The sequence below is a fragment of the Podarcis erhardii genome, assembly GCF_964252035.2.
Source record: "Podarcis erhardii genome assembly, chromosome: 3".
In the NCBI taxonomy this organism is placed as follows: domain Eukaryota; kingdom Metazoa; phylum Chordata; class Lepidosauria; order Squamata; family Lacertidae; genus Podarcis; species Podarcis erhardii.
This window is the reverse complement of record NC_138507.1, coordinates 77,615,051-77,638,460: the sequence shown is the minus strand read 5'-3', so window position 1 is coordinate 77,638,460 and position 23,410 is coordinate 77,615,051. Positions and strand designations below refer to the sequence as shown.

The 23,410-nt window shown below is 40.9% G+C and overlaps 2 protein-coding genes across 2 annotated transcripts; both read left to right on the top strand.

Moving 5' to 3' along the window:
- Positions 1–4,982: 4,982 nt before the first annotated feature.
- On the top strand, positions 4,983–13,457 carry RBM34 (RNA binding motif protein 34). The gene is made up of 11 exons (XM_081856383.1): positions 4,983–5,146; positions 6,746–6,917; positions 8,481–8,620; positions 8,979–9,198; positions 9,552–9,611; positions 10,247–10,290; positions 10,926–11,009; positions 11,195–11,258; positions 11,352–11,394; positions 11,816–11,934; positions 13,116–13,457. The coding sequence occupies exons 1-11, from the start codon at positions 5,100–5,102 to the stop codon at positions 13,398–13,400; spliced, it is 1,278 nt and encodes a 425-aa protein (XP_081712509.1). The 5' UTR covers positions 4,983–5,099; the 3' UTR covers positions 13,401–13,457.
- A 2,563-nt stretch (positions 13,458–16,020) lies between these two features.
- TOMM20 (translocase of outer mitochondrial membrane 20) lies at positions 16,021–23,090 on the top strand. Its single transcript, XM_081856306.1, has 5 exons — positions 16,021–16,262; positions 18,190–18,236; positions 18,958–19,039; positions 20,152–20,294; positions 22,672–23,090. The coding sequence occupies exons 1-5, from the start codon at positions 16,139–16,141 to the stop codon at positions 22,714–22,716; spliced, it is 441 nt and encodes a 146-aa protein (XP_081712432.1). The 5' UTR covers positions 16,021–16,138; the 3' UTR covers positions 22,717–23,090.
- Positions 23,091–23,410: the final 320 nt, after the last annotated feature.

Sequence of the window (23,410 nt, the reverse complement as noted above, 5' to 3'; positions counted from 1 at the left end):
CTTTCAGCACCACTATTATCAAAAACATATGAGAAACAAGTCTTTTTTTTTTTTAAAAAAAAGTATTTATTCAAATTTTAAAGATTACAGAGATAAAAAATAAAAAGACAAAAAAATAAAAATAAAAGACAGAAAAAATACAAACAATTGACAAAAAAAAGCAAATCAAACCTTTACATAACAAATTCCTTCCAGTAGCACCTTAAAGACCAACTAAGTCAGTTCTTGGTATGAGCTTTCGTGTGCATGCACACTTCTTCAGATACACTGAAACAGAAGTTTCCAGACCCTCCAAACCTTTACATAACTTTCTTTCCTTTGCTTATTTCCTTGACCTCCTCACACCTCCCTTTTTTTGTATTCTAGTTCAATTAGATGTTTCAGCAAATCCTTTCCAGCTTTGTTTTTATCCTAATAATTTATCTTAATATACTGCAATTCTCATCTTTTACCAATTAAAAAATCAATTTTAACCTAATCCTTTATATCATTTCTGCTAAAACCACATTACTTCATTCCAACAACCTTCTAACATTCCTTAATTTTGCAATGTTTCTGTAGATAAACTTTAAATTTTTTCCAATCTTCTTCCACCAACTCTTCACCTTGGTCTCGGATTCTGCCAGTCATTTCCGCCAGTTCCATATAGTCCATCACTTTCATCTGCCATTCTTCCCGGGTGGGTAAATCTTGTGTCTTCCTAGAAACAAGTCTTGATCAATCCTCATGATTTTTACACCATCCAATCATATTACTCTGTTTCCATATGTGTTCTGTGATTTAATGGTGGTGATGTTGGCATCCTATGTAATGCTCATAAAGATCTACAAAGAGCCACATTTCTGTGCCATAGTAGCACTAGCATGTACTGGATATGTGATTTTACATTTCAGTATAAGTTTTAATTTGATGGCCAATTGGGGGGACACCTCTTGTAAAAGACATGACAACTGAAGATAATCAATTTTTAATCTACTTTATCCAACTTTTGCCTAGACTTCACAAAAAACGCTGTGTCTCCTCTGTCTGTGAGGGCATGGGATCAGTCACCCACAGTTGACTAGCTGAGTAACAAAGCCACTTCTCCCTCTTGCTTTCTTCCTCCTCTCTGCCTGCCTGCCTGCCTGCCTGCCCACAAAGCAGAGGCAGCCCTGTTGCTCCATTCCTCACTTGGTGGAAGGGGTCCTTCCTCAGAGTGAGGCATTGTGGGTGAGGTCACCCAGTGACTGCCTGTGCTGCCACCACTTAGTCACTATGACTATGTCAAAAGATTGGTTTTTAAACTTCAGGTTCTGTCAAAAACTTGATTTGTTGTCATCACAGCAAAGCAACATCAGGGGGTATCTCTCGTTTCCACCAGCTCCCCTACCACATCACAGCCTGGGCCTGCAGGTCCTCCAGTTCCCATGGGTGGTTTTTCTGGAGCTGCGGCAGGAAGGAGGAAGCAGAAATGCCCTATTCTGTGAAAAGTTAAACTGAGGATCAAGCACTCAAATTTCCCCCCAAAGAACAGTATTTTATTGAAAAGGAGTCCTTAAAATTCAGCCTAACTTCACAGGAGATTTCAAGTCTTAAGCCTATTACTGCAGACATGGCTATATATCACTCCTTATGCTAAGAAGTTTACATCAAGTAGATGGTGCTCTTGCATCTTGCACTGGCCTAATTACAGCCCATGGCATAAGATTTAAACCACCGCCACCCCAGTGCTTTTGTAGCTTAATAACAGTTTAACCCAGTGGTTTCTATTATGCTACAATTAAAGACAAGAGCCAGCTTGAGGGTGATGTGCTGGAGCTACTGGCAATCCTTGCAGACTCTACCTGAGTGAGTTCCAAATATTTGTTTCTTTGCAACACAAGGAATCAGGAGCAGCCTGTTTTTACCTAAGTGTCCTCTCCAGCTTCCAGTTTTAATGCTGCAGCTAAGTCCCTATTATGACCAGAGCTTAGATAGCTTTCCTCACTGGTGGTGGGAGGTGTGCTACCTATTACAAGATTCAAAAACATGAATGGGGAAATCTGTGCTTCCCTCTTAAACAACAAAACTTCTTTAATCGTACCACCACAAGTGTATATGTACCATACTTTGTAGAGTATATGACTTACTAGCATCAGAAACTGAATTTATTTTGGTGGGAGTAAAATGTATCTGATTTATGTGTGGGTAATTAACAAAAGCTACCAGCATGAGTTTGACCAAACTGCGGGAGGCAGTGGAAGACAGGAGTGCCTGGCGTGCTCTGGTCCATGGGGTCACGAAGAGTCGGACACGACTAAACAACAACAATTAACAAAAGTATCAGCTGGGCTCCTAGATTCAAAATGTGATGCTTTGCATGTCTGCTTACAGTTCTTGGCTACTCTGCCTATCCCTCTTGCAATGAACAAATCATACACTGTTAAGTTTAAAAGCTTTACTTAACTATAGCCAAAGGTCTGGTTCATGCATTATTCTGTGCAGCAGAAAGTAGAACACTGGTAGATTACTCTTGGATGCAAAATACCGCATATACTGTAGTCTGAACTACATACTCTCAAGTTCAGACACATCCATCTATGGCAAGAAGAGATTGATGAAAGGAACAGAAGCAGCTTCACTCCCTAATGGAGAAGAGGGGGCGTGGCCTAGCTCAGTCTGGGAACAGAACTCTCTGGTCTTAATCCCTTCATGCACTAATTAGCACTCCTGCATAGCTGTTTGACCACTTGCTTACCTTAAATAACTTTCTTAAGTTACTTCTTACCTTCACCTTTAAGCACCTCACCATGCTCACAGCCACACAGAGTTTTTTTGCTTATTTATTCAAATAATTTAAGGACCCCTGGACATTTAAGTGATTACCTATGAGATCACCTTACCCACACATGCTCACTTGACTGTTTCAGTTGGTGGAATTGGCACTGCTACAGGTGCCAGATAATACGTGTCTCTCTTTGGTGCCTGCTAAAAACATTTTTTTAGATAAGTCTACTCAGATGCTTAGAAAGTTGAGGTTATTTTAATGTTCTGTATGTTGTAAAGTAGGGTTGTGATTTTTTCTCAATTTTATTGTATTGTCCTTTTGTAAACCACTTCAAGGGTTTTTTGTTTTACAATCAAGCAATGTATAAATTTTATGAAATAACTAACCATTTGTAACAGCGTCCTTTAAAAATCCAGCTTGAGCAAGGAAGTTGTGGGAAGACCAAGATGGGCTGGGCCAGCTGGGTGGGGTTTGGAGTGCTTCCACTTTCGCAGGACAAGAGCTGACACAGGCTTCTGTTGACTTTTAACCATCGGATTTGTACTGTTCTGAAAGTCAAACAGGGACTGTGCCAGCGCACAGCTAAAGAAACTTTATTTGCATCATGGACTGCAGGGGACGTGCGAACAAGAGAAAACCTCCAACCCAGAGATCAGGAGACTCTGCTTATCCCTGAGATTTTTCCTCCCGTTTATGTCCAGAGGACGCAAGTGTGGTACTGCTTTGAATTAAACTACGGAGGCAAAAGCAGACGAAATAAAAGTAACATGGGCGGGGCTTATTAGTGCTGGAGGTTGCCGGTCAGAAGCATGCTGTAGGCACACGAAATTATGAAGAAAACCATCTTATTAATTGGATAGAGAATTTCCGGGTTTACCCTGGAAACCGTATGTTTGTCTATCCATTGGGATTTTGTGACTGGATAACACTGCCTCTACACAGAAACAGCGGCAAGTAGTGACAAAGGTGGCAGCTCCTTCTAATTCGTATACTGTATTAAATTGTCCTGCTAGTGTCAGAACCAATGCAGTTCTTCATTGCACCCATCTTGCACTTTAGGACTGACGAAACCGTGGCTGGGGAAAAGTGGCTTACAATAGCCCTGCAAGGCAGTCCAATCTTAGTATTATAATAATAATTTATTATTTATACCCCACCTCTCCCAACAGATCATTAAAAACACGATAAAAGATCAAACATTAAAAATATTAACATTAAAATTATTATCAAACATTAAAAATAGTACAGGTTAGAGCCTGGTTCGGATTTCCCGTCAAAGCTCCCTCCTCCAAACACGCCTCAGTTGCAGCAAAGCCCAACCTCCTGAAATTACACCTTCCCGGCCCAAATCCAACACCCAAAGTTACATGCTCGTGCCCCATTGGTTCCCGTACAGACTCGCCGTGCTTTTCACAGTTCAATCCAATGCAAGTTTACTCGAAAGCTAGTCCCAGGCTGTTCCAATTGTGGGGAAACCTTTGGCCCTCCAGATCCTGTTGAACTGCAACTCCCATCAGCCCCCAGTGCACATGGCCAATGACCAGGAGTGATGGGACTTGCAGTTCAGCGACATCGGCCGAACCCATTGTTCGTTGCTTGGGAGCACAGCTGTCAACTTTTCCCTTTTCTTGCTAGGTATCCTATTCGGAATAAGGGAATTTCCCTTAAAAAAGGGAAAAGTTGACAGCTATGCTTGGGAGTCACAAGCGGGGGAGAGCGCTGTTGTGCTCCTGCTCTGCTTGCCGGCTTCCCAGAGTGAGACCAACAGGGCGCCGGGCCTGTTTTGCTTTAATTCGGCAACATAGTACTGTTTCCTTATGTTCTTACAACACACACACACACACACACACACACACACACTTAAATGATGTGTCAAAGCGATAAACAACTACATGACATTCAGAAGACATCTTAAGGCAGCCCTGTTTAGGGAAGTTTTTAACGTGTGATATTTTACTGTATTTTTGGTTTTTATGGAAGCCGCCCAGAGTGGCTGGGGAGGCCCAGCCAGATGGGCGGGGTATAAATAATAAATTATTATTATTATTATTATTATTATTATTATTATTATTATTATTATTATTATTATTATTATTATTATTATTATTATTATTATTATTATTATTTCCTCCTGAGGTTTTGAACTGCATCTCCTATCCCCCCCCCCCAAAACTGGCTGGGGCTGACGGAAGTCTAGAACAGCTGGAGGGCACCACGTTATGGGGAGGCTGAAGTAAAATGGCGTAAAAGAACCGGAAGTTTACGTCCGAGTGTTCCTCTGAGCTTCACGCGGCGCTGCGGGGGCGGAAGCGGCTCGAGCGGCGGCGATAGTGGGAGCGTGTCGAAGGCGAAGATGAAGATGAAGCAGTCCAAGGCGGCCAAGCTCCGCCCCGTTACCGGGTGAGGAACGCGGCCCGCGCTATGCCCTCTCTCCCCTCCGCCCCGCGGCTCCCACCCCCCCCCTCGGGTGCTAGAGGAGTCCTGGGCGCCCGCCGTCGCGGTCCCTTCTGATCCCCTCCTGCCGCTGCGTTTGCCTGCCGACCCTCCAGACCCCGCCTGCGAGACTTCTGCGCAAGCTTCTAATTGTGTGTGGCAGGGGATTTAAATTGTGGAATTGTGTTACAGCAAGCCTGCAGCTTATGAGGGGGTTACATTCCTGGGGATTGTGCCTAAAGCTAAAATCGTGTATAATCATAAACCCATTGGGTTCAGTGAAAGGTGCGATTGCCAAAATAATTTTCCCTGGATCCCCACCACGTTTTTTATTTTTTAGAAATCTTTTTGACGTGTGTAAAACTAAATGCGCACAAGTTAAATGTGCATAAGTTGTGCACTTACTGTACTTCATTTCTGTCTTGTTTTGATTTTTCTGATTTCTATAAATTACCTAAATATAGTTAAATGAAGGAATTTGCCATACTTACTCAGGTTACTGTGTAGTTTAGGAGGCTTTTAGCACTTTAAGCTAGAGGAAGTAAAATGCTAAGGCTACACATTAATCTGAGTATGTATGGCAGATATATTGCAAGTGGTTTGACTTGCTATTTTTTAAATAACAAAACTGTAAAAAGTTATTTTGTTATGTGATGTGACAAAGCTTTAAGTTCAAGGGGTACCAGACTTGGTACACAAGGGAAGATTTATGCACTTCTGTAGCCTTTCACTCTTGGCAAATATTTTTCTAACATTTATTTATTTCATTTATTAGATTTATATACCACCCTTCATCATAAGATCTCAGGGCAGTTCAGAGAATAAAATAAATAATAAAAGCAAGTAACTAAGTAAAACAAAGCAGCAAAACAATACCCCCCTTCCCACAGACATCTGCAGGACCTGCCTGCACCTGCAGTGGTGCATGAATCTTTCCTAATATACCAAGACTGGTACCCCTTAAATTTAATATTTGTCACATCACACAGCAAAATAACTTAATAAAGTTTTGTTTTAAAAATAATTTTGAGACAAACCACTTGCAGTATTTTTGGAAAGACAGTATAATTGCTCCTTCTCTCAAATGCATACCTGAAATTGATTTCTGGCAATGTAAAAGTAATCATACAAGAATCAGAGCTGTCTCCTGTTTCTTTTTCTCCTCCTACATAGTGCTTATCTCCTGGCAGTCAATGATTTTTGCATTATATTTTCCTTTAATTGGAAAACTGCTGCGGAAATTATCTTGTAAGATTGAAAGGCAAGGTAGAAACATCTAAGCAAAAGTAGGAAAAACTGCAGGCTGTTGCTTGTGAAGTGCCATGTGTTTATTTTTCCAGAAGTCCATGGCCCATTGGCTCAGGAAGCAGATGTATGTGCAGAGACTTCTCCATCTGTATACTTACAGCAAATGAACCACTCATATTGTACTAATTCTTCAAAAGTAATGACATGCACAATCTGCTTGGGTTTTTTTGCATGGTTATTGGTTTGTTTTACCTGTAGTTTATGCTTTATAGGACAGTACTAAATGGGATCTGATGACCAACTTTATCTCTTTAATAGCAAAGCATGTGAGAAAGATGCTGCCACTCTATCAAAGGAAGATTATGTTGTGGGTCAAGTGGCCAACAGTCTGTTTCAAAATAAACCCACCGCACGTGTCCCAGGTTCCCTGGTCCAGCTCTTCAGTGCTCCTGAGGCTGAAATACAGCCAGTGTATGTTGCTGTGCCAAGAGTAAGCACATTTCTTTACCTATGTAATTCCCAAAATGTGAGTTCAGTTCCCAGTACTGAAGTATGCCAGCATTTGGAATGCTTGACGTCCCTTAAATAAGACTGCAAACTGTAGATGTTAACGGTTAACAGTTCCGTATTTCAACTCCTTAACCAGGCTGTGAGATTGTTGTTTGCATTCATGTTACAGACACTGAAGATGACAGATCATTTTGTTAACATAAGGATGGTCGTAGCACCCTTATTTTTCACACTATGTTCTTGTTTGAAACTGTTGATACATCCTTTTTGGTGTTGCGGGTGGAGGAACAAGCAGCTGATATATTTTAGATTCTCAAAAACAGCAGCTGTGCCATCAGGCTAGGTCTTGGGTGCCATAAAATATTTTAATGATTGTTCCTTCATTGAAAGCTTATGAAACTTAAAGGTGCTCTTGAAATATATTTGTCAGCTGTCATTGGTAATGCTTCATCTTCTTTTTGACAGAGAAGAATCAACAGAGTGCTTTGCCACCAACAAGTATTATAGACAGAGCCTCTAAGTTACATTGGGCTTCTGAAAGCAGAATTTTATCCAGATGTTCATCCCCCCCAAAAAAATTACCTGATGAAAATCCCCCACCCACCCAATACAGTCTTGTTGGTTGTGTGATTACCGATCAAAACAACATAGGATTCTCTTTTAAAAATAAATAAATGTGTTTTTCAGTTTTGGTAGAGGCCTGATTAATACTTCACCGGTGTTGCATGAGAACTGTTTTCACTAAGGCTGGTCCAATGCTGCACAGTTTTTGTTTGTAGAAACTGCATTATAAACCCAACTCACCTGCTTCTTGTGGGGCTTCTGTAGTATGGGACTAGCCCATGTAGTATTGACTCTGATTATACAGGTGCAAGTTATGAAATGGCCCTTGTGTGAAGTAAAAAACCTTTAAAAGAGAGTCAATAAGCCCTTTACACCTGATTCAGTTTAATTCTAATCATCAGTACCTTTTAAAAATTGCTGTTTAAAAATACCTTTCAACATAACAAAACAAGCTATTATGCTTGAGTGCCCTGAGCAATTATCTCCCATTCTAAAATTGCAAACTATTACAAAAACCATCTAAAAAGTGTGAGATCCTCAAGATTATTTTATACAGTGGTACCTTGGTCTTGAACAGCTTGGCTCCTGAACGCCACAAACCTGGAAGTGAGTGTTCCGGTTTGCGAACGTTTTTTGGAAGCCGAACATCCGACGCGGCTTCCGATTGAGTGCAGGAAGCTCCTGCAGCCAATTGAAAGCTTCACCTTGGTTTTCGAATGGTTTTGGGAGTTGAGCCGACTCCCGGAACAGATTAAGTTCCAGAACCAAGGTACCACTGTATCTGAAATCACATGTTGCTTAAGGTATTTTTTCACATAAAAATTACATGAATAAAGGAGTGGGATGGGGGCATCTTAAAACTTAAGTTGTCCCCAAAGTACAAAGTATATTATCTTATTGCTGTCCGGTGACCTTGTATTTCCCCAACCCCTTGTATGACCACATTCTAACTAATTCTTTAAAATCCCTTTTCTAAAAGGAATGTAAGAAACGGAAGCTTACGGAAGAAGAAACTGCCACAGAAGTTAAGAGTTCATCTAGTAAAGGAGAGCCTTTAAAAAAAAAACTAAAAGCTAAAAAGAAGGATATCTCTCTTGCAGAGGAAAGAGTAGCAAGCAGGTAAGTGAAACACTTTAAAACTGATTAAGTTCAGAATAATCTATTAAAGGCAACCACGTGTCCTCACTCCCCCGTGGTCTGACTTGATTTACTCCCTTATAAGCGTGTAAGACTGTAGCTTTCATTTATGTCATGCTTGGCCCCACTAAGGTTTGTTGACTGCTTGTTGCTTGAGTGACAGTAATTGCATGTTTTCAATATAGTTGTTGTCAGTCTCTCTAGCAATGTTGTCTGTTCCCCCGACCCCACCCGCCGCTTCCCCAGACAGTGGTTAAGTAGAGTTAAAATATAGATTTTTTGTGACTATTAAAAAAACACCTGCTAACAAAGTTGTTGTACCTTTTCATGGTTTATCAAGGGAATGTGCTTTGGATGAAGCAGATGAAGAGGAGGAGAAAAAAGAAATACAAATTAAACAAAAACTGAAAAATAGACGTTCTAAATTGGTTTCCCAAAAGCTTTCAGATGAAGATGCTGGACTAAAACAAAAGAAAACACAAGTTAACCCGGCTGAGGAAATGCTAAAGAATAAAAGAACAATTTTTGTGGGCAATTTACCTGTTAGTTGTAAGGCACAGGTAAGTTTGTGGGCAGAGGAGTTATGGTCCCCAGTATAGCAAGTGTTCAGGAGTTTGTTGTCACATATGGTATCTCCATGCCCCCATTTTTTATCCTTATAGAAGTTTTAGCACCATATATTTTTCTGTGCTTCTTTGACCTAACTGAAGATTATATAATTCAGTTACAGATAAACCAGATTTCCCAGTTCTGTGTTTTACTACCCCCATTAATTTTTTTAGAAGATGTTGTACTTCTTGTCCTTAATACCATGAGCCAGTGTATGAACGCTGTATGAATGAAATATTTGCTGCTTATTATTTTTGCTCACATTTGCTCTGACAAATTATACCATATGCTTGTTTCAATCTAGATGCTGAAGACGTTTTTCAAAGAATATGGGCAAATTGAATCAGTTCGTTTCCGCTCTTTGGTATGTTTTGGTTGTTGATTTTTATAATATTAGCTGCATGTATCGTCATGGGGAGAGAGTCTCTGGGCAAGAGCAAAATTGTGCTGTATGTGGGGAAAGTAGTGGCTCCTTCCACTTTATCCATGAGCTATTGCCACTTGGTTCTCATACAGCTTCCGTAGCAAAAGGGTTAGTTTTGTGGCTGGCAATTTGTCACAGTGGAAAAGATGCTATTTTTTCCTTGTTACCTACCTACTGCTTGTTCCAGTATTAAAGGGCCACAACAGGCAGCTGCGATGGTCCTGCCATTTGGAACTGGAAGAAGTAAAGCTGGAGAAGCAAAGGAGGTGAGGGGGGATATGGCAGGACAGGAGCAGAAAAGCATCTTACCCAGTGTAAACCAGTTATGGCTTGGCTTAGCCAAGGAATAATTTCTAGTTAGCACACATCCTCCCAAGTTCTGTATCTACACTCTTCCAAATAGCGTTGGGCTTTGTAGCTAGCAGGAAGTGCATCAACATGACCTCAGAAACCCATGTCTTTCCTCCAGCAAGAGATTAGGGAAGGATCTAGTGTGGTGTTGAGTTCATAATGTGATATGATAACGGAACAACACCTACCAACTAATGCACTACTTTCCCCCCTTCCCTTTCCAGATTCCAGCTGAGGCTACTGTATCCAAAAAAATGGCAGCCATAAAGTAAGTTATAATTTTTTAATATATATATATATATTTTTTATAAAATGTGTTTAATTTTTAGAGTGGGGAAACTCTACACATTTTCACTTTTTTTTTTTTTTTTAGCAGTTAATTTTTGTTAATTGTTATTATTTTCAAAATAAATACATTCAGTAGGTTTGCTAAAGACCAGGGTTTCTTTCTACTGCTCTGGAACAAATTGGGAACTGATGTTATTCTGCCATTCATTGTGTTGATTGGTATAAATGGTAGAGCAGTGAGTAGTACTTGTGTGGCATAATAAAGCCACATCCAACTTCCTACTTGGAAAAGGTAGAAACTATTTTTCTACCCAATTCCGTATACAACTAGGCAGTTCCTTAAAATGCTTGCTAAGTGCCATTGAATTAAGTGGAATTTGTGTCTTAGCAAACATGCTGAGGATTGTGCAATACATTCTAAAGCAGGGGTAGAGAACCTTTGGCTCTCCAAATGTTGTTGGACTCAAATTCAAAGGAGGATGGGAGTTGTTGTTCAAGAACAACTGTAGGACCACAGTTTCCCCACCCCTGTTCTAAAGCCATCCATTCAGCTTGCAAACGTACATATGTAAATTGTAATTAAATGTATAGTAAACTTCATTTTTTTCCCTTTAGGCGAATGGTGCATCCTAATATGAAGTACATTAATGCTTATGTCGTTTTCAAGGAGGAATGTGCAGCCAATAACGCCTTAAAATGGTATTTTTAAAAAAGAATACTTGATGCTGGATTTTTATAAAGTATTATGACATGCATTTAATTAAATAAATCTTAACAAAAGACATATCCTAAATTGTAAATACCTTTTCTGAAGTAACACACTGTGCAGACTAGGAAGGTAGCTGTTTTTTTCTGATTATTGTTTCCTGTTGTGGCTTTAATAGTAATGGAACAGAATTTACCAGTGGATTCCACATAAGAGTTGACCTTGCTTCAAAATCTGCATGTGTAAGTAATTCAATTGCTGTAGGAAGAAACTCCCCGCCCCTAGCTGCTTCCTTAGACTGTTGATTCAATTCTTCTTGTTCACTTGTTTTACAGCACGATAACAAGAGATCTATTTTTGTGGGAAATCTCCCTTATGGTAAGTGTTAGGTGAAAATTTACACTCTTCTTTTCAAATCTATGTGGAATTCTCTTGCAGAAAAATGACAGTTTCAGAGATCCTTATGAAATACATTCTTTTTGTAGCTTTTGCAGACTATAAAAGATTTAGACTGCATCTAGAAAGCTTTTAATATAAATGTATACTCATTTTTAAAAGCTGCTTTCAGATATATCAATAATAATTTGTTTTGCCACAAACAGTAAGATGATGCACATGATTTATTGTTACAGCTTAACAGAAATATATATACTGTAACAGGTCACATTAAAGTAGTTGTTGCTGGTAGTAAAAAGTCCTACATTTAAATTTTAAATGAAAATATTTTGAATTTTTGGCACATACCTAAAATTTATGTTTTAACACCAGCATACTTTTTTTAAAAAATGTTTGCTTACAGAAATTGATGATGAGACAGTAAGAGACCATTTCTCTGAATGTGGAAATGTAATCAGTGTACGAATTGTGAGAGATCGGAGCACAGGCATTGGCAAAGGTTTTGGTTACGTTCTGTTTGAGGTACGTCAATAGCTATTCAGTATCTGTGATGACAGAAACTTAACATTGTATTAACACTTAACACTTGCTGTGATTGAAGGGTAGCTGGTTTCATATGCTCAGCTGTTAGCAACAATGTAACATTAAAACTGTTATGGCAGTTACAATGATGCACCTTCTAAAGAGTTGATAGAAATTACTGCCAACTCCACTGAGGGTGACATCATAGCTAGACACCTCTACAACTGAATGGTGCAGCGTTGGGGAGCTGTCATCTGTGACAACTGACTGTGCTGACTGGAGATTTTGAGAGTTGGAGTCCAAAGCCCCACAGGTTCCCAATCCCTGGCGTAGGGAAGGCACCAGTTATCATGCAGTAACTTCTACAGAATTGAAAAGTTCAAAACAAGCAGTCTCACACAGCATGATTCCCGAGTTTTGCCGAGTATCACCTCTCCGCTCTGAAATATCTATAACTAAATTTGTAATCAAGCAAATAGAATTGTTCTCATAAGAACTAAAAGCTCAGTCCTCATCATGTCTTATTCAGAAGCAAGTCCTACTGAATTCAATGGTCTTACTTCCAAGTAAGTGGGGTTAAGATTGCAGACGGAGACAACAACGTTCAAATTCTGCTGCTAGCAGATGGTGTCTTTAATCTGTGTTACTTCTAACACCTTCACAGAGTCAGAATTTTTCAACACACTCCCAAGCTGATGTGCCGGGCCATCTATATTTAATTTTTCAGTGACATGTTCATGGGGGGGGGGAGGATTAAAGGAAGAAAGTTGAAGTAGGAAACCTTGTTTGCAGCACAGACTTGCTCACAGTTGATGTGTTTGTAAGCAGGAAAATTTGCATCCATTTCATGCTCCAAATAATAGTTTAATCCGAAAGAAGAAAATTGTAGGCAGTTGGATAGCTTTCCAGTGGCTATGTTGCTTCTGTTTACTGTGCATTTGGGGTAGACCTGTATTTGCCTAGTTTTAAAGTGGATGTGCTGACATGATTTTTTTTTAAAAAACACCCAATCCCCCCCTTTTAATTTAGCTGCTTTAAATATTTTTGTTTTATTGTTTATTGGTTATGTTGTAAAGTGGTTTTTTATTTTTGTGAATTTTTCTGAAAGGAAAATAAATATTAGTTACTAAGATGTAAGATGAACGCCTAATTTTAGATGTTGCCCTTTATTTTCCTCAAAGACTACAGATTCTGTACACCTTGCACTGAAGCTAAACAACTCTGAACTGAAAGGAAGAAAGCTACGAGTGCAACACTGTGTTCAAAAAGAAAAGGCTCCACAGAAGAGTTTAGTCAAGAATGTAAAGAGCCCTGTTGGACTGAAGTATTCAAAGTCTACTTCACTGAAAAATGCAAAAGGATTATCGAGTAACTCTTTTGCTGGTGAAAAAGCAACCCCAATGACAAAGAGCAAAAAAACCAAGTCAAAACACATAATGAAGAAGAAACCGAGAAAATCCATTTGAAATAGTTATGCTGCAAGTTTTGAATTGTATTTTTAAATAAATTTTATTTCATAGTCATTTGGCAGTTCTGCATATTCTGTCGCCAGAGTTTGAGTTTAGAAATTAAGCTGGATTAATTCATAATATTAACAAGAGAAGTCACACTAAGAAAGTTCAACACATAACAATTCTACTAGCCCGTCTCCACTCACTAAGTAGTGATTTGGGGTCTAAAAGGGAAAGAGACAGTCTACTCCAGTAAAGTTTACTTAAAGAAGATTTGCTAACCACAAGCATTTGATCATTTACAAACCTGTTTTTACTAGTGATTGTCCTTTCTACTGTTACATTAAGTTTGTTTCCAAACCTTCAGCAGTATACTGTTGCACACCACCCCAATCTCCGAGCAGTGTAAGATTTCAGGGGTTCCAGGTGCTTACCTAGGTTTCGTGTTTCCATTGGAAAGATTTACAGTGGAGACTAAGGTGTATTCATGATATATGGTCTGTTTACACATATATACCACGAGCATACAATGGAGGGGTTCACAGCATTAACACCCCAAGAGAGTCTTCCAGCTTCTAGCTCAAGGTAATCTGCTGTCCTCGAGGCCTTTTTGGGTGGCGTTTGGCAACATTTGATGCCTCCCACCCCTGCAGGAGGAAGAGGACCCACCTATTTGTCCTCTGGTGCTGAGCCACTTACAGTGGTGCCTCGCAAGACGAAAATAATTCGTTCCGCGAGTCTCTTCGTCTTGCGGTTTTTTCGTCTTGCGAAGCATCCCTATTAGTGGATTAGCGTTATTAGCGGTTTAGCGGCTCTTAGCGGCTTAGAAAAAGGGGGGGGGGAGGAAAAAAACTCGCAAGACTTGCAAGACGTTTTCGTCTTGCGAAGCAAGCCCATAGGGAAATTTGTCTTGCGAAGCGCCTCGAAAAACGGAAAACCCTTTCGTCTAGCGGGTTTTTCGTCTTGCGAGGCATTCGTCTTGCGGGGCACCACTGTATTTAGAGGGCCATTATCAAACCAGGAAGCTAGCCTGGCTATTCCAGGAATTTGAATCCTTCCTTAGATTTTAGCCCTTGCTGGATCCAAGAATTATAACGGTCTCTGCATCTAGCCTACTTCCACCCCCCAAAACTCATAACAATACTTTTAAGCTGAAAATCACCACATTATCAAATTGCATCTCCATGTCCAAGTTTAAATGTTCCTGCTTCTGGAGATTTTTTTAAAAAAGATTTCCCGTATTTGAACCAATTGATGAAAATACATTTAAAGAGAATGCATATTACTTCATTCCTGTATTTGAAACTTGCAACTGTACCTGTTGTATTGTTGTTGTTATAAGGTCATATATATATATATATAAATGTTCATAACTATATATATAAACCACGTCTGAAACCCGCACAAAAAAGGTCCTGAACAAATTGACCTCATATTTCTCTGCAAGGTCAAAGTGGGAAACCTCTTGCCTCACAAATCCTGTCTTAAGGGCACATTCAAGATAAGAACAGTGTGTGAGCCTGTGACCTAGATTCAGGAATTAAGTAGTTTTAATAACAAAAGAGTGGCCAAAACCCCGATAATGAAATCAGGTAACTTGCCAGACAGGAGATAAACAATGTACTCAGATTTCTGATGTATCTGGGGGTGGTCTTGGACTCCAGGGTGGCAAATTAAAAATGTCTATATAAGGGCTTGCGCGTATGGCTCAGGGTCCTCCTCCTCTCTCCTGTGGGGGGGGGGGAAGCATCCTGTTGCAACAGTTAATAAAGATCAGACTTACTAGCTGCTTTGCTTCTCAATATTCTCTGGTTGCGCTGTGTTATTTTCTCCTACCTATAGAGAACCTACAAAAGGACTTTATATGGGCTCTTGGGTACCCTGCAAGGGAAAAGGAGCAGGTTTTTTAAATTTATATCATTATCTTTGCAGCAGGTATCCCAAAAAGGTCCATGTAGCATCCAGTCAGGAGAAATCTGGCCATGCTAATCATGGATTTTTGTGGGTTGTGTAACAGAACAGACTTTTTTGATAGACTTGGTATATGTACCCAAACTGACTCCCAGGTTGCCACCAGAGCTGGCTGAGATATGTAAACAATTTATTTGTGATTTTGGTCAGTTCAGTGACAGGTTATAGGGGAAATGAGTGTCGATTAACAAAAGTTAAGAGGCATTTGTCTAATGTAAGTAAACTTTGATTAGGCCATCTGTTTCTTTGAAGGCGACCTGCTAGACTTCTAATCTAGCACAGGAAACTACTGGGGAATTCTCTGTACTGTACCAACCATCAAACATATTGCATGGAAACTGCAACAGTGCTGATCCCACAAGATTTGCTAGTACTGTATCCTAGCAGTTTTATGCCTGCAACGTAAGAGCCCGCGACACCCTTACACAGAGGTTAGCCTGGGACGCGCTTAGAGTAAACGGACTCCCGGGGACTCTAAAACAGACGTGACTCCTTCCACATAGTTTAAGGGGGCGGCGGGGGGGGAGAGGAAGAGTCCCGCGCGAACCCACCACGCATGCGCCACGCTCCAGCGGAAAGCGATGCGCGCGTGCGCAGTGCCGCTGGGAAACGGCTCGCTTTCCTGCCCATGCGCTCGGCTGGCGGTCGCTGGCTGATGACGCATTCCGCCCGCCGAAGGTAGCGTGTGTGTATGTGAGCGAGAGGAGCCGCGGTGGGCGGGGTCTTGCTCTTCTGCTGGCTCCAAGGTGGCTGGGAAGTACGAGGCGGGCTCGGCAGGCAGGATGATGGGGGGAAAGAGCAGCGCCATCGCCGCGGGCCTCTGCGGGGCTCTCTTCATCGGCTACTGCATCTACTTCGACCGCAAGAGGAGGAGCGACCCCAACTTCAAGAACCGGCTGCGGGAACGTGAGTCGCTCTCGGCCGCCCGCCGCCTCGTGCAGCCGCTTCCCCACCCCGCGCGGAGCCGGCCCTGGGTCGCTCCTCCGACCTGGCTCCCTCCCTGCCCCCCGCTCGATTGCCGGTCGGGCCTGTCAGGGTGGCCCTCCGGGGAAGCCCCGCTGCCTCCGAGGCTGCGGTTCCTTCCGCGGCGCGATGGAGGAGGGTCCTTGCTCGCCATGAGCGGGCGCGGGGATTTTGCGGGGCCCCGAGGACAAAGCAAAACCAGGCCTCCCTCTTCTTCTGTAGGCATGCTTCTGTAGTGGCCTGTGGCCTGGTCGACCTTCTTCCCCTTGCTCCCTTGCATCGCCAGGCTGGCCTTCATTTCAAAGGTCACAAGCTGCAGGTTGTTTGGATGAGGATCGCTTCACACGCTGTTAGGACCCACCTAGTGTGTGTGTTTTTTACTGGATGCACTCAGAAACCTAATGTGTGTGTGCGTGCAGCAAACACGTGCTCCCTGCTGCATGAATCCTCTTGGAATTTGGGATGGGCTGTAGCATTCTGCGGTGATGTATATCGAGTTTCCTGCCACGTGTTTTGAGAAGGGTCCCTGGGAGTGCAGAAGCTTGTTGCATTTTTGATACTTTGTTTTGCACAGGTTTCCAAAAACTTAAGTATCTTAATCAAGCTGTTGAGATTTTTCCTCCTGCGTGGAAAAATGACTAAAGACCACCTAGGTTATTTTGTCCCATGTTCATCCCTCTCACGCTGTGATTGGGTTTGTCACCTTTCAGGTGTTGCAAAGTGAACATATGCAGCCTTTTCTATTCATGTAGACTTCCCATGTGATTTAGAATCCTAGAGAGTTCAAAGTCCCCTATTACACAAGTACCCCCTGAAAGGTGATGAAGCCTCCAAGGAGCCCAGATGGAGGAAATGGACTCACAGGGAGTGGGAGAACGAATTTTGTAAAGTTAACCTGACTTCTTAGGTACTTACTATACTGCTATGCATTCTCAAACCCTCCTGGTACTGTTGCTGTTATAACTTCCAGGATAAGAATGGATGCAAGAGAAAAATGTAGAGTTATCCAAAATGCAGAAAGTTCTCTCATACTTCTGCATTATTTCACCTCTTCAATAAGAAAACTCACATTCTTTAACGTGATCATTCTTCCTTAAAACACACGCTCACAGAAACTGTTTTAAGTGCCAAATTGTGAAACATGTTCTCAGAATTGAGCTGGTAGCTTCTCTGTGCTGAATTTTTTCAGGGATTCATACAAACAATGTAAATATTTTGTGCTTTGTCTTCACTTCTTGATAACATTTTCTTCAAGTACGGTTTGCATGATAATGCAATAGGAAGCCGTTAACTTGTCTCTAGGTGATGGGGCAGTCAAGTGATGTTAGGACATGTGATATGTTAACTGTTTCTCTGTAGCTGTTCAGTATTCCTGCCATTCTGTCGCTATTTTTATAGGGCATGTGACAAATTGAGGCAGAATAGCTCCCCCACCCCAGAAGTGTGCTTCAAGGCAACATTGTATTTAATTATGCCACTAGGTGGTAGGGCTTCTTACAGTTATTAAAATGTTACCTCCACTCCTGGTAGCAGTGGTCCTCCTGCTGTATAGAGCCTGCAGTGAGCTCAGGGGGAAATAGTTTTATCCTAGGAAGTGTGTTTCCAGGGAGTATAAGATGTAAATTTGCATAAGTTCTTATAAATAATTCTCTATATACAGGCCTTTGTAGATGGTTGCTTATCCAAATATGGACCCCTAGCTATATTATGTTTTATTTTTATATGATATTTCAAAATGTCCAAGTGTTGTTCTTCCCCCCACGTCAGTTTGGAGTGCAAATAGTATTGTGATTCAAAGATCAATATATCCTTTTTTCAGTAGATTACCCAAATATAGAACCTGAAAATGTGTGGTGTGTTTAATTCATAGGACGGAAGAAGCAGAAACTCGCCAAAGAAAGAGCAGGACTTTCAAAGGTATTGATACCTTGTTGTCTTGAGTTCAGTTTTAGTTGTGGTACATTATACATGGTGTACAGAATTCATTTCAAATTGGATTTTGGCTTGAAATGATCGTACAGGCAGTGACCATTTTGCACAAGGGTTCTGTTCCTGACCCCCATACGCATCAACAAAGCACACATAAGCCTCCCCCATTCCACCCCATTTTGGGGCCACTTCCAGGTTAGCAGTGACAAGCATGTGCGTGATTGTGCAATAATTGGACACGTAAAATGGTTGCTGTCTGTACTAACAGCTTTTTTTATCTATGTTAGTTAATTTGAATCCAGATAATTTCCTACACCACTCACCAAAAGTGTATTTCGTGTTTTCTGGCAGTTGCCCTTGCTCCCCAAATCATAGGTAAATCAGGAGAATTACTGACCCTCAGAAAACTGCTTTTTTGAGGGGGGAGTGTTGAAGGGCTGGGGACAGCACTTTCCATAGTCCCCCTTCCATGGATATATGTCTAAATTAATTATTTCCATGGAAAGAGGTTTCACAGAGTGTGGCTCTGTTCTGTAACAAATGCTGATATGGAGGTGATCTCAACAGTTCAAGCATCTTGCCAATGCTTAAAAACCTAACTTAAAAAAACCCTACTAGAATGCTCTTAAGTACTGTATTTAAAAGCATATGTGAGGAACGGGTTGTTGTGACTTATAAATGGCTGATTGCATAAATGTCATTGTTACAGTTGCCTGATCTAAAAGATGCTGAAGCTGTTCAAAAGTTCTTCCTTGAAGAGATACAGCTGGGCGAGGAACTACTAGCACAAGGTTGTTGAATTTTTTACAAATGTCGGGGAATGGGGGAGTAAAAGATCTTACAGTTCAAATAATGTTAAATTTTGAAATGGGAGATAATGGGGAACAATAGTTAACTGAGGGCTTCCTGGTTTGTATGCATGTGAAGTGGCTATGTGCAAGGCAGTGAGATTTGTTTATATTTCAGCTTAATAAGCCTAGATCTCATAATCCGGATACAGCCATTATTTAACAAGATAGCACATCTTAAATGTCATATAAATCTAATACAGTGGAACCTCTACTTATGTTCACCTCCGGTTATGCATCCTTCGGGATACATATGTGGCAATCCCAGAAGTATGTGGCAATCCCAGAAGTATTTTGTTATCAGTCGGCAAATTGAGGTTTACTGTCCTCCATTTACTTGAAAAAATTATTCTAGTCGTAATAAGTACCTTGACCAGAAGTCCCTCTCAGTTCTGGGATACTAAGCCAAATATTGTCTGAAGGGTAGTTAGGAATTATTTCTATTTTATTTTCTATTAAAAATGGCATCTGGGAATAAGGTGTTGGTAAATTGACTTAAATTCCCTTGGATATACAGTTAAGATTTTTTATTAACTGAAGATGAGTGACAAATGAAAGTGCACAGCTAATGATTCTCTATTTTTCTGGTAACAAATAATAAACTGATTGTTTAATCAGTTTTGCTTTGAGATGAAAAATAAGCCCTCTTCAGCTTTTCAGAGGTTACATGGGGAACTAAAGCATGGAGGGGCTGCTTATGTCAACTCCACTCCTAACAGCCCCATGCCTGCCAGGACCTTTATGGGCTGATGCCAGAATTCCGAAAGGGTGTCTTTCTAAGTGTGTTTAGCTAGAATCCTCCTGAAGGCCAGGGTAGAATCATGGTGGGATTCTAAGTATCTCTAGGCGAAAAGACAAAGAATCCCTCTACTGACCTTGCCATTTAATGTGAGAAGGTTCAGGGTGCAAGCTGGTGTGCTCCGCTTCACTATACTCTATTTAGTTCATTTGTTCTAAATAGTCCATTTGTTCCATTGATGCTTCCAAATCTACTTTGAAGGTGAAGTTTATGGCATGCAATTTTAAGCCAATTTAACATGCTTCATATTTTACAGGAGAATATGAAAAGGGTGTTGATCACTTGACAAATGCCATTGCTGTGTGTGGACAACCACAGCAGTTACTACAAGTTCTGCAGCAGACGCTTCCGCCACCAGTGTTCCAGATGCTTCTCACTAAACTCCCCACAATTAGTCAGGTATGGAAAGCTGTTTTTTTGCACTCCTTTTTGTACTTTGAAATAGGAGTAGCCGCAATCAACATTGTTTGCCTGCTCCTGTGCATGTTTGTTCCCATTGATTTTTAACAGCATTGCTGCTCCCAAGAAAATGTGCTCAGGATTGCAACTTTACAAATAGTTTTTGTTGGTTTTGCTGATATTGAGATAATTGCCTAATTCATCACATTGGTAGACTTGGCTTTAAAATCAGGGAGGTATTCTGACTGGAATTGAGCAAGTGGTGGCTCTGTTTTGTTTCATTTAGTGCAAATATATCCCATTTTTAACTCTAGTCCTCAAAGCAGCACAGAAGATACAATGGGCACTTGAGACAAAACAGCTTCACTTGAGCAGGAACTAGCATCCCACAAGGCAATGGTGTTAAAAGGCCCTGGGGATCAGTCCAGTGGGAACAGAAGCAGGCACCTGGTGGTGTTTTTGCCTTTCTCATATTATGGCGCGATTCTGACTTCTCAAGCAGCTCACGCAAGCAGCGTTTCTGGCAATTGTGCCTACTGCCTGCTCGCTTGCTGTCCTTGAGACCAAGGACTGCTTGTCAGAACAACTGGAGCTCTCAAACCCCATAATATTCATTCCTACTATATGCAGCTACTCTGGGTTATATCCAGAAGTGTGTTTCTGGATGCCTCTTTTGATGCCTCTGTGAATGGAAGGAGGGGAAAATTTATTTTCTATCCTGCCTTTCTTCCATTATGGAATCCAAGATGGCACACATGTGGTTCCCAGGCAGTCTCCTATCCAGCCACTGACCAGACCCAGACCTGCTTAGCTTCAGCAAGTTATCGGCCTCATTTTGCCTTCAGGCCATCTCCTGGGCAGTGTGGAAGGGGGTTGCAGAGGGGGGCAGGGGAATTAGTTACCTCCTGCTTTCCATTCACAGAAGCTTTCATTGAATCAGTGAGCCTTCTGTGAGTGGAACAACACAATTTGATGCAACCCTGTTGAAAGGATTAAAGCAGATTTCCAATGTGCAAGAGCAATTATTTGCTTCCCTTTAATAAGAAGGGTTTACTGTGTCTGAACAGACTCACATATAACTCAGAATTAAAGGGAAAAGATGATCTAGCAGTTTTATATATTCCTAGCTCCCAAGATGTCCTCTGATAATGTGTTCTGTGAAAGGCTGCTTTTGAGGATTGTCTGTAATCTTCAGTTGGTTCATGATGCAGCTGTCCACCCAGCTCCCAAATCCTAAATGACTGGGGTTCAGAGCTTGCCCTTAACTTCATGCCCCATCATATCTGACCATTTGCTACTCTAGTTGGGGCTGATGACAGTTTTAGTCCCACTTCCTGGAGGCCACCGTGTTTGTTACCCCTGTTCTGTGGTATAGTCTTGCTTTAATTGTCAGTGCCACCTGATACTAGTGCTGACAACGGGTGGTATAAAGGGCAGTGATGGATTCCTCACTATAGAACTTTCCCTATACCATTTTGACAGCCCCATCTGTTCAGGCGGTTAGTTCAAACCATATTGTTCAGGTGAGCATATCTGGAAGTATGAATTGAACAAGGTATTCCTGAAAGAGAGGACCTCCAAAAGTGGTTGCGGCACCGTGAGGAGCAGTAAAAACCCTTATTTGCACATGAGTTCCTGTGTTGGAAACCACTGGGTAACATTAGATGCCATGCAAGCAGGCTTCCCCTTTCTTCCCCATGCCCCCAACCTACTCTGGAGGGTCCCCCAACATTCATTCTTGAGCATATTTTAGGCAGCCCTCGGTTGCAGAGGACAGGAAGTGGACTCCCATGGCTGGATGTTGCTTCCACTGGCAAATGGACACCTCTGGATTTCACCCACAGCCTGTTGCTCGTCAGACATTTCTGACAGATCTAAAACTTGAATTAAAAACAAACAAAAACAAATCAGACCTGGGGTTCTTAAGAGCTTGCAGCTGCAATCAGAATTTGGAAAACTGCTAAAGGGCTTTTTCAGTGTTTTCATTCTGGCTTAACATAAGAGACCTGCATAACCAAGATTTCTTGGTATTTGTTTCATTTAGTTAATTTCAAACTAACTAAAGCAAGCGGAGTAAAATATTAACAGCAGCAATAGATGCAAGTTTAATAACTGGATCCCAGGTGCATCAAGTTTGGTTGATGTTCACTTGGCCAAATATTGCACAATTTCATTTTTATAAATGCTGTATTTTGATTAGGAAGCTTATTAGATCCTTGCTGCACTTGCTGTTTACCTGCTGTTTTCTTACTAATGTTGATTTTCACAGAAGAGGGAGAATATAAATTTAATTTTGCAGGTTGCAACTCATTCTGTAATTCACCTGACGAGAGAGAGTCTTATTACTCTAAGATGATTCAAATATTTTCTTTTTCAGAGAATTGTAAGTGCACAGTGCTTGGCTGAAGATGATGTGGAATGAGAAATTTCAGCTGGAAAAACAAGTGTTTCCTTAGCCCAAAATATGAGCATCACTGGGGGGGGGAAGAGCAGGGTAAAGGAGTAAGCATAGAACTCATGAACTGTATACCACATTTGAACCAACCAAAGTTAATTTTAACTTTGAGTGGGTTGGTTTGGCTGGACTTTATTTATTATCTAGTGCAAAGTGTATTTTGATAAATTCATTTTATAAATACACCATGTTGAGTTATAAAAAGTATCATTAATGTCATTTATTACCGATACAGTTGCAGCATTGTACATATAAAAGATGTATTACTACAACATAAAAAAACCCTGTGCTCATTTTTGCAAAACCCAAAGCTAAGGCATTAAAAGATGTACCTGCCCTCCGATGTGTATGTGTGCTCATTCAAATGTCAAAGGGATAGTGCCAAATTTCAGCATGTTTTGTACAGTGCCCAGGACTGTTTCAGATAGCTCTTATTAACTTTATTTTGTCTTTGGTTCTTTGGATCTTACACCAAGTAAAATAACAAAGAGAAACAATCATTTTGAAATCCTAAATCGTTTTAAGTGCAGTTTTATTGTAATCAATCTCGAAAAATATAACTAAGAAGAAAAATGTATTATGGGGGGCACAATTCAGAGGATCATAGGAACATTTTCCTATTAACTCATTAGGACCTCACTACTAAATTATTATTATATAA